The 11,823-nt window shown below is 38.2% G+C and overlaps 1 protein-coding gene across 1 annotated transcript; it reads left to right on the top strand.

The window, feature by feature from the left end:
• The first annotated feature begins 6,351 nt into the window (after nt 1-6,351).
• rom1a (retinal outer segment membrane protein 1a) lies at nt 6,352-9,937 on the top strand. The gene is made up of 4 exons (XM_035666917.1): nt 6,352-6,501; nt 8,543-8,973; nt 9,062-9,308; nt 9,728-9,937. The coding sequence occupies exons 1-4, from the start codon at nt 6,352-6,354 to the stop codon at nt 9,935-9,937; spliced, it is 1,038 nt and encodes a 345-aa protein (XP_035522810.1).
• The last annotated feature ends 1,886 nt before the right edge of the window (nt 9,938-11,823 follow it).

Raw genomic sequence — 11,823 nt, 5'->3', positions numbered from 1 at the left:
CATCACCATGGAGACCACCACAGTGAATCTCATCAGCATCACTATGGAGACCACCAGAGTGAGACACACAGGAAGTTGGAGTCTCTTGCCAGCAAGCCAGATTCACCCAGGAATACTAGTAGCCCCTCAAGTCAAGAAGACGACCAGACAAGCTTCACTGGATCATCATTGCATAAAGTATGACATTTGTATTGAAGTTAAGACTATACACATTTATTAAATCCCCTATCACAGTATGTCCATAAAGTAATTATTGGCAAATCAATAGTTGCCCGTGTTATACATGTTTGATTAACTGGTTATGTAATAATGTTCCACTCATTTGTCTGCCTATTGATTTGGGCACCAGTGTGCATGACACTGTGAACACTAGACACTAGTTATTACAGAACAATAGATTAGTTATCTTGCACAAACTAATTGTAATCAAATTGACATTGCCAATTGTTGTTCTATTTTTCACTTTCAACAGTTCTTTTCACTTTATTCTTTGGGCATTATCGATAGTATTTCTGAATGTCATTTGTCATGTTAAAAATAATTTTGTTTTCTTTAATACAGGAAAAGCCACACGAACTGGGTAGAATCATGTAAGTGTTTGTAAACTGGTAAAAGTCATAGTCACAACCATGATTGTGATATTGTTCATTAGTTAATTGGTTGCACAATCAAATTATTTTGGATATAAATAGAATAGAAAACATTGACCTTTGTAATTTTACAGTATTGACAGTAATGTGTTGTTAAATTATTTTCTATCTATCCTGATAGGGTACTACAGGAGCAGAATGTAGGACTGCATCAAACTTTGCTGAAGACAGCAGTGAGGATGGAGTGTTTAGGAGAGGAGTTTATGAGCAGCCAAAAGCTTTTGGAGGCAGAACTTCAGAAGACACGTATGGAGCTGAGTAACCTGACAGAGAGATTTAAGAGGTAAACGTGCGAAAACTCCTCCAGTCACTCTACATAATACACAGCGTAAATAGACAAAAACCTATTTTTCCAGACTATGCTATTGCTATGAATACGCTCAAAAGTTGTGAGCCAAACACTTGATTGTAATGAAAGATTATATCAAATTCCTTTTCATGTTTTATGAGGCAAATATCAACTAGTGCTCTTTATTAGGCAGTTAAAGGTTCCACATGTTATTAATTAATAGGCTGCAGAATTAATTTATTCATCAATCAGTTAACTTGTTATACATAAAGCTGGACTCATTCGATGTTCTTTTTTAATGTGCAGTTAGTCAAGCAATTGAATGAAATGCAGCTATCTGTGATGTATTGTCGTTGTACCTTAATGTATTTAACTATTTATTTATAATATATACTTTTTCAAAGATCTGAAATTGTAAATCAGTCTAATCAATATGAACAAGGCACAATATGCTGGCCCTGACCTGCTGTATTTAAAAAATAACCTTTGATCTCAAGTTTTAGACCTAAGATGACCTAAAACCTAGACCTAAATTGCAAATGATGCATATCTCAAATCTCATACAATATGGGATATTTCATGTGTACTGCAACATATGTACTATTGTCTCTGTTTGTGCTTAACTTCAGACTACATGAAAACTGCTCCTCCACACAACAGACTAACAGTCTTCTTGAACAAAAGCTTCATTCAGTGGTGAGTTTGATAGTGTATGTTTCTTGTGCTCTAGCCTAAAGTATTAGAAGCATGAAAATAGAAAAAGGTTTTTTGAGACATGTAGGAGCCTTTTTCTACTGAATTATTAAGGTTGACTCAGCAGTCAAACTCTTGGGAGGGATCTTGACACCAGTCTCCCACTCACTGAGGGTTTATCTGTGTTAACTGTGCTTCTTGTTTCTGTGTCAGGCTCAGAGTATGGAAGGAGAACGTGAGAGGCTGAACTGGCGTATTTCAACGCTGACGGAGAAGCTTGCCGATGCAAAATTTTCCAACAGTGTGGAAACATTCAATGTAAGATCTTTACCTCCATTTTAAATTCCCAAACATGTTCAGAGGCAGAGGAGGAAAGCTGGAAAAGGGCACTGCCACCATGACTGAAAAATATTCTGGTATTTCTTATTTCTGTTTGCAACTATGAGCAACAATAGAGAGACCAAGAAATACAAATGCAATACAAAAGCCTCTGTGAGACTGTGTAGTGCACATACTTGACTTTGCATAATTGAATCAATAAATTGATCAATTTGTAACTTCTTCTTACTGTAGGTAACATCACTGCTACATAAAACCGACCAACATTTTCAGTCAGATGATGCCATTAATCAGGTGGTTCTTCCCATCGCTCCCCCTCCGACTCAGTTCATGGACAGCCAAAACTATGGAAAGGCCAAAGCTGGCGGGCAGGAGCAGTGTCTAGGTTCAGTTCCAGAGGAGGAGGAATCTGACTGGTCAGAGGTGGGAGAAGAGACCCCACGATTTATACTGACAGGATTAAACAGAGGATACGCATGGCGTCACCAGGAAGGTGACATGGACAAAGACAGCGAGTCAGGGGGTGAGGAAATTGTCAGACGACACTCTCCATGCCCACTGCAGATACCTCATCTCCAGTTCACTCTCCACAATGAGAATATGTCTGATGGTATGACAGGTGAGGGCACTTACAGGATCACCACAAGTCCAACTGTTGGCTCTGCCATCCTGATCCGGTCCGCTAGCCTGGAGGAAATCCCTCTGGCACGCCATCACATGCAGAAAGAGCTAAGAGGCACGGAGGCCATGATGGACCTCCACCACCGAGGGGACGAGGCCATAGAGGATTTAGATAATGAGATCATTCATCACTGGAGAGCGAGCAATGACAGGGATGCAGCTATTGGGAGGCCAATAGAAAGCCGAATGTCAGAGGCAGATAGCAGCCTGGCCAGCCTGCAGTCAGCCGAGAGGATGCTCAACCACTTCATTTGTGAACCGCAGCCCGGTGAAGGAAAAGGTCAGGGCAGGGCTGAGGTGCATGGCTGGACAGGAGGGATTCCAGACGAGGTGTGGAAAGGGGAGCGCACACAGCTGTGAGTGCACTGTTCGCTGTGTCTGAAATCATAATTTACTTTAATCTTAATTAATTCAGAAGTTCAATGGTTCAGCCCTTCTCATTAACATGTGACTTGAGGAGACGTAACCTTGGAATTCAAACTGTAAGACATATAGGATTTACTTTGATAGCCTGTCTCTATCTAACACTGCTCAGACAGCACACCGGGCTCCCTCAATTGTTTCTCAATAAAAATCTACTCTCATGAATAATTGTATTACATACAGTCAACACACATTCGCCGTTTTAACTAAACCTTTAAATAATGAGATCAATACAACCATTTGCCAAGTGGAATGAAAGGCAGATGAATAATATATGTATTTGTTTTAATGTTTGTTTTATGTTATATATACTTTATACTGTTACGCTTTTCTCACTACTTCCTCTGCTTAGGTAATGGCGAAATGTAAATGTATATTTTTGCTGTATAATTGCAGATATAGGCATTTGCTTTCCTGTTCTTTCATCTCAGCAGAGTGGAAAAAGTAGTAATTCTGTTCATCTGTTTGCTTTATTGCATGAAACATTATGTATCCATATTAGGTGTACTTCGAGTGTAGGTACTAAGTAGCCACAATTATATGTTATTGAATGCATTGTTTAATGCTATATATTTTAAGTGTTAAGCACAATATAAAAACATAAGTGTTTCCCTGTTAAGTAGTCTTAATAGCATGTATTACATAACTTAATGTGTGCTTATAAATACAGTAATGAAATAGCTTTAAATTGGCCTATGTGTATATGTGTATTGTTCTATCTCTGTGTAAAATATATTTTTCCTCTGGTTACAATGTTGACCCTGACAAAAGAAATGCTTGTAACTGAACACATTACTAAAGCTTGTGTAAATCTTATCCATGTTAACTCTAATCTAATAAACTACAATTAGTCATAATTTCAACTGTCTACATTGGTTTAATATCTGATCCACTTTCCTTGAAAATGAAAAAATATATAGAAAGATATTTTAAAGGAGGAGTTGCTCTAAGTTTAGTAACATCTTTAAAGTTAAGCTGAATGACAGACAAACTGAAGGGGGACATTGTTAGAAAGAGGAGTAGATACTGCTGAACTAATTTTACCAGGTGTTCTTTGACACACATTTTTTTTATGACAGGCTATATAAATATAGTTGACGTGACTAGACACGCCACTTGTTTAGCAGGCTGAACTGACTGAACTGAGTCTGGAAAGTCTGAGCCCATTTCCTTTAAGGAGGTCATTGAGATTGTAGCTCTGTATGTCAGGACTGGATTTTATCCAGGTTTCAGAGCAGTGGTCAGACTCTTTGCTGTTATTCAAGGTGTTGATCCTGTGTTGACAAGGACTTGGCTACTATTTTATGAATGTGCTTTATAGAACTGCACAATGGACAAAATCATAGCAAAGGAATTATTACTATTAAAATACAAAAATTCATAATGCACTGATCAATCATTATTCAAAACAAAAACCATGCCCCTGTGACAATTCTGTCCACACTCAAAGTATGTTTTAGCCACATTAGCGCTGTATGGCACTATGGATGGCACTGTCAGTCTCACAGTCAGTCAATCAGTCTGGGCCATCTTTGGTCAAGATTGAAATATTTAAACTACTGGAAAATTTAATGCCATTGAATACTGTACAGACATTCATGGTGGATGAATCCCAATGTTACTGGGGAGCCCCTGACTTTACCTGTAGTGCCACTGTGAGGTTGACATTTATGGTTAAGATTGAAACTATTGGATTTTCATGAAACGTTTTAGGCCTATACATATACTGTCAATGATACAGACATTCATGTTCCACTCAGGATGATTTGTGATCCCATAACTTCTAGCGGCATTGTCAGGTCAAAAATGTAATTACATGTTTACAACCAAATGACCACAAAACCATATGACATTTCCATCACCCCCAGCTGTACTTTGTGTTTAGTGCTAACTAATGTTAGCATGCACACATGCTAAACTAAGGTGGTGGTGATTATACCTTCTAATTATACATCAGCATGTTAGGACTCTCATCATGGACACATTAGCATTTATAAAGTCAGCATTTAGCTTAAAGCACTGCTGTGCCTAAGTACAAGCTCACAGAGTCACTAGCATGGCTGTAGACTTGTACGAACTAAATATTGTACAAGTTTAACCAATACAACAGAATGCTTACTGTGTATCTTTGGTACTTACTTAGATTTTCGGTTCTGACTCTAGGTCAGATGCAGGTCATGGACTACATCACCCAGTTGGCCTCAGAGTGCTTTGGAGGCTAAAGGAAGCTGCCCTGTTGTGACCCTGACCTGAATAAACAGGAAGAATATGAAATGATGGCTCCTACCTGGTTGGGGTTTGGGTTTGCTGTCTAGATTCTGACTGAAACTTCCTCATTCTGCACACAGCTCAACCTCATGATCAACACATTGGCACCAAAGAGTTAGTTTAATCCCTCTGTACTCCTCATGGTTATAAAAGGAGCATTTTAACAATGTGGATTTATTTCGCTCACCATAGACATTGTTTTTTTTTTCTTTACACATCATTATAAGAACCAGAAAAGGAAAATAAATAATGTTTATTGAAATCTTGTTGTTATCTGAATACATACTGTATCTCATTTCAGATTTATTTCAGATCTCAGTTGTGTTCCAGTTCATGTGTGCATTTGTAGTTATGCGTGAGGATAAGTGTTACGCAGTTAGTGCCTCATAACAATATCCATCTGCCTGTCAGGTCCAATTTGTTTTGCCATGCATGTCCTGTTGTATGAGTGATGGGTGCTGAGCAGACAATGGCCTGGATTCACAGACCAGTTTAATAGGATAGGTAGGCATTAGAGGTAAGACGCTCCCAGCATCCAGGTTTGCCAAATCCAGTGTGCCAAATCCACTGTGTGGCACACTGGACGGCACATAGTGGTCGGTGGAGATATCTCGACTTTTTTTCAGAACTTTTTGGGGAGACAAATAAGGTGAGCTTTGACGTCATCTGTTCAACTGGAGATGCACCTCTTGAGATGTGGAGCTCTACAACTTTATTCTAGGATTAAGGATTTTGCGCTTTCTGACTTTTTCCATTGTCAGATAAAAGTTGGTTCTAACAGAGCTATTATCAGTGTGTTTATAAGTGTGCTTGCTCTGTTGCCACTGGTTTATTTTTCAGATTCAGTGTTGAATTTCAGTTTGGTCATCTTTATCTCTAAGCCTTCAGAGTCATGCCTCTCACCTCTTCTTCTTCCTCACAGACAAATCACAGCATCGTCCCTCGTTGCCTCGTCGTTCTCCTTCCCCTATTCCCCCGGTAAGACTCCTGGTTCCCTCGTTTACAACCATGGTGGTGATGAAGATGAAGTTCCCCTTTCAGAAAAGGGTGAAGCTGGCCCAGGGACTGTGGCTCCTCTCCTGGAGTGCCACAGTGGCCGGAGCTATGACCTTCAGTCTGGGGTGCATCCTAAAGACAGAGCTCCGCAGGAGGGCAGAGGTACCTTTCAAGTTTTACATGTTAAGACTTCATGAGATACAGTGTGTATTCAGATAAAAACAACTTAATTATTACAAAACATTGTTGTTTTTGACAACTTACAGTAATCAACAGTGTAATTACTTTTAGTTAAATTGCAAATGGAAATGACATATAATGATGTTTCTCAGTGTATCTATACACTGTTCAACTGAGTTCATGGTGGGAAGAAAATCAATACACCTTGTTGCCTTTGGTCTGATTATATTTGTGACAAAGGACAGATACACACACACACACACACTCACACACAGTAAATATTTACACTGAGAGACATTGTTGGGAAATATGTGGACGTTGTAAGGTGATACAGTTGATTTCACACTAATGCACTGATTTACACAAATAACATCAAGACACTTTTTTAGTGTGTGCAGAATATTTTTAGAAGAAAATTTAAAAATAGGATAAAGAGGCTTGAAAGGAAATTAAATCTTATACCGTCAAAGAAATGTAATTGGAGACCAACAAGAGGTTGATACACCTGTGACCCACTTTGGATCCTGACTCGTCATTTAATAAACCAGGCTCTGTCTGTCTTAATCACCCTAATCCTTACTTCTGAGGACTGTCATCACAACTTTGCATTATAAACAAACCTACATAGTTTACAGCTTATTTGAAAGTACACATTTAAATTAATTCCTATTTTATTTATTAGCACAACTACATTACAGCTATTACAATGTTATTTACACTATTTATAGTATTTTAAGAAGTATCTTAATATTTATTTTCAATTACAAGAATTTTGTGACAAAAAGAGCCCCTTTTCAGCCTGTTTGCATGGCTGTATAAAAAGTATAAATGGATACATACATAATATGAACAGGAAAAGAAAAAATAAATGAAAGACAGAATAAGTTAATAAATGCATTACAGAATCTATGATTCTGTCATTATTTTTGCACTGAAGGAAAATCAATGTAATCAATGTAATTGAATGTAAAGCATGCATAAAAGTCCACCAGATTCTGTGCAATACTGTCCTCCCTACACTATGCACGCTTGTTCAACCATTGAATTTCCCCTTTGCTAAAATCAACCAGATGTCTCTTTGCGTGAGATTTTCTAGATTTCTGGCTTGTCCGATGGCCCTCTGCAGAAACCAGTGGAATATGCTAGTTTTTCTTTTGCACACAATACAGAGTCTCATATATTCTATAATCTCACTGGGCAATTCTACATTAACAGGAGACATATCATAACTGGGTTTTCATATCTTAAGGTTTATTCACTTGTTTGTCTAAATATACTTTTGAATGATGCGGGTGAAATCTGGACTGCGCATGTGGATGACATGTGCCCTACCCTTCTTCAGCAACTGCAGTCACTGTAGGTGCCCTTGAGCAACACAGCTGAGCCTCAACAGCTTGAAGTGAGCTGCTCAGTAGACTCTGATAAGAAGCTCACTGACTGTAATGCTGATGATTAAAATCATTATACGTGCATTTAGGAGAACTCTCTTTTATAAATAAAGGTTGAACTCTTGAATCTTTTGAATCTTCAAGAGTTCATCAACACACACATCGGGAGGTCAAACATTGTTCAAACCAACAGAACGTTTTTAATCGTGCTTTTAATTGTTTGTTTCCTTAAGAAAAATCACACAAACGATAGCAAACAAAGTAACATGTACATCTAATAACAGATAATAGATGCATATATAAAAAGCTAAATATTCCAAAACAAGGAAGACAAAAAACATGTAAAAAGATCATGTGACAGACTCTCAGGATCTACTTCTATCCTCATGATCCCACCCTCACATTAACTCACACGCACAGGAGATGATGTGTACATATCGTGTGTTTAAGACACATTAAAGGCACATTTACAAACCCAGTGAACTTTAAATTTAAGATTGTAAAGTCAGGCTGAAGTTTGATATGTTTATAAAATGAGGCACAAAACACCTATAATTGCAGTCAGGTCTGGATATTTTACTCATTATCAGCAAATAACAGCTGTTTAATAATTAGTTTGTGTGACTTACTTACAGGTCATGGATAACTCAGACATACATATCGTGCCCAATACCCTCATGATTGTTGGTCTGGCCTCCTTGGGTATCAACTACTTTGCTTCAAAGATCTGTCAGGATGCTCTGGAAGCCGGGAAATTTCCTCGCTGGAAGAACTTCTTGAAGCCCTATTTTGCCGTCTCTTGTTTCTTCACCGTCCTCATGCTGCTAGCTGTCATCATGAGCTATGCAATGAAGGGCAGTCTGGAGTCTTCTCTGAAGGTTGGCCTGAGAAACGGCATCCGCTTCTACAAGGACACAGACACCCCAGGCCGCTGCTTCCAGAAACAGAACATCGATCGCATGCAGATGGAGTTTCAGTGCTGTGGAAACACTGACTTCACAGACTGGTTTGAGGTCCAGTGGATCAGCAACCGCTACCTTGATTTCAGCTCTAAGGAAGTCAAAGAGTAAGTTCACACATGATTACAGTGCAGATAAACAGTTATAAATAAACATGTTAGTAGTGCGAAACATATCTTCTCCTTCTTTCATTAGTCGCATCAAGAGCAACGTGGATGGCCGTTACTTGGTTGATGGAGTCCCATTCAGTTGCTGCAACCCCAGCTCTCCACGGCCATGCATCCAGTATCAGCTCACCAACAACTCGGCTCACTATAACTATGACTACCAGACCGAGGAGCTCAACATCTACCTCCGAGGCTGCAGAGAGGCCCTGGTCCACTACTACATGGGCCTGATGAACACCATTGGTGCTGGAGTACTGTCAGTCTTCCTCTTACAGGTAGGGGTGTAAGAAAATATTGACTTGAGTGTCGTGATATTTTGTTTTGTGATCAATTCTCAGCAACACTGTATTGATTTCGGTGGTCAAACCTGTAACTGCTAGATAGCAGTGTTGCCAACGCAAACGGAGGGCTATGATGTTAGATGTTATGAGGAATGCTGCGATATCCCACCATTCTGTATATATAGCAAGCGTACACAAGGAGTTGAACAATTCAAAGATTTCATTAATAAGAATCCTGACTTGATTGAGAGTGAACATCAATTAATTCGTCATTCATTTGTTTTATCCGATGTTCACAATTTTCCTTCAATCACGGTATGGTACTCTATGGATCCTTGATGCTGCTTTCTAATGGAATCTGTTCTACATCTAACTCGCTCCCCCATTTCTCCACCTTCCTCCCTCCCTCCCAGGGCTCTGTGCTGGTGAGCCTGCGGTTCCTGCAGACCTCCATGGAGGCACTGGAAGGGAATGAAAACACAGAGATTGAGACAGAAGGGTACTTGCTGGAGAAAGGGGTGAAAGAGACCATCATGGAGTACCTCAACCCCGTGCTGAATTTCCTCCTGCTTACAAACCAGGTGGAAGAGGGCACCCCAGCTCCTGCCCCAGCTACCGCCTAAACTACAAATGATGTACACACATGTAAATAATTTTTACACACAGAGGGCAACTAATAAATGATTATTTAAATTTAAAAACAGAGTGTTAATTACACATTTCTATGAATTTCACAGATTTAGGGATAGTGTTTTTTATTGTCAGATGACCATCACACTTTATTACTGTACTTTCCCATTCAAATTCCATATGTTGAACTGATTCCACCTCTGTTAACCTTATACCATATGAAACTATGTATCCGAAAAGATACTGTAATATTGTAAACCCATGATTACTACTGTTTTTGAAATATTTGTCAATACCTAAAATCAACAATATGTATAAAATCACTGAACACATTCTTTATTTTTTTATTTTTTCCCTGTTATTAACATGAATCATTAACCATTCATTGTTTTATTTGTTTACATTACCACAAATACACAAAATCACTTCATTGCTTTTGAAAGTGATATGAATTGCTAATTGCATTCTCACGAGTCTGAATCAAAAGCAATTTATAAAAAAATCACCAATCGGTCACTGAGTGAACAGTAATTCACGATGGAGAGTACAAAAATTATTTTTGGTCTTACAAAAACAAGGATGTTAAGCTGACTGTAGAGAGACATGAGGCATGCTCTGCTGTGCAACAGGACTAACCCATAATATAACAGATGACCTATTAAAGTTTGAATTTACTAATTGGAGTGGTGTCACTTATTGCTTCTTTTCTAATGCAATTACAGTTCATACAAACATTACTTCACACCTCAGGTATCACCCTCCTAACAGGAGCTCCAACTTGCCAATTTCTCCCTGCCTATCTTCTCCCTGTCAGTGAAAGCAAGAGGATTATGAAGACTGATTAATCAATGTCAGTAATGCAGTGAAAGCCATCAAGTGTGTCCTCTGTTCTGACACATTTGTGAAAGCTTTTAATCCCATTTGGTAATACTCAGCCTGCTGCCCTTGCAGTTAAACACCTGTGTCAGGTGGATGTAAAGATGCACACTAAACTATACAGAGGCCTTGTTTGCTTATAAAAATCTAAATATCGACAAAATAATAGCATTGAGAAATACAGATACAGTGTAAATGTTTTTAACCAAGCCCCAAGAATATGAAAGAGAATTATTCCACACTCTCTTGTAATTAAAACCCATGTGAATAGTTTTATTGAAGGTCATTTTAAAATCATTAACTGTGCTTTGAGTCATTTTCTTGGGCCCCTTCTGCCTAAAAAAACAGACAAACTAAAAATTCTGTAGTGTTGAATTGAACATATTTTGGTCTAGAATCACCAGTAATCTCAGAGGCTCCCCATGTATTCTTAATGCAAAATCTACAATCTGTATATCTTAGAAATTCAATTGTAATAATGAAAATTGGCTCATATCTTTATTCTCTGTAACTATATGCTGTTATTGATGCATTATCTTGTTTTCCTGAAGGTGAATTGTTTATGCTCACCACTAGATGTCCAATATTTACATCATTTGGTTTTACATTGTATATTGTTCAGTGTGAGTCATTTATTACTTTTGTTAAACACCAAATTAGTTTTATTCATTAGGCTAGATAATATTTGCATATGGTGGCAGGTTATAAACCTGTCAATCACTATACACAAATTGACCAATATCAAACCTACTGTAAGTCAGAGTCGTGCAATAAATATAACTTTTGTGAAGTATATTGTACAGTTTTGATTCATGGTGAGGCTGTAACTTACAACAAACTTTGCATGTTGCTGTAATTGATTGCATAAGAGTTATATGATATGTTTATCCCCCTGGAGAACATTACATAGGCCTACGTTTCAACAGTTGGCCTATATCTCAGAATTTGGTTTATTTCTGTGAAGAAAAGTAAATGAAAATTTTATTTTTAAAGTTTAGATTAT

The sequence above is a fragment of the Morone saxatilis genome, unplaced genomic scaffold (genome assembly GCF_004916995.1).
Source record: "Morone saxatilis isolate NCDOM2014 unplaced genomic scaffold, NCSU_SB_2.0 Contig20, whole genome shotgun sequence".
NCBI lineage: Eukaryota > Metazoa > Chordata > Actinopteri > Moronidae > Morone > Morone saxatilis.
The sequence above is the reverse complement of the archived record's forward strand: the minus strand, read 5'-3'. Positions and strand labels throughout refer to the sequence as shown.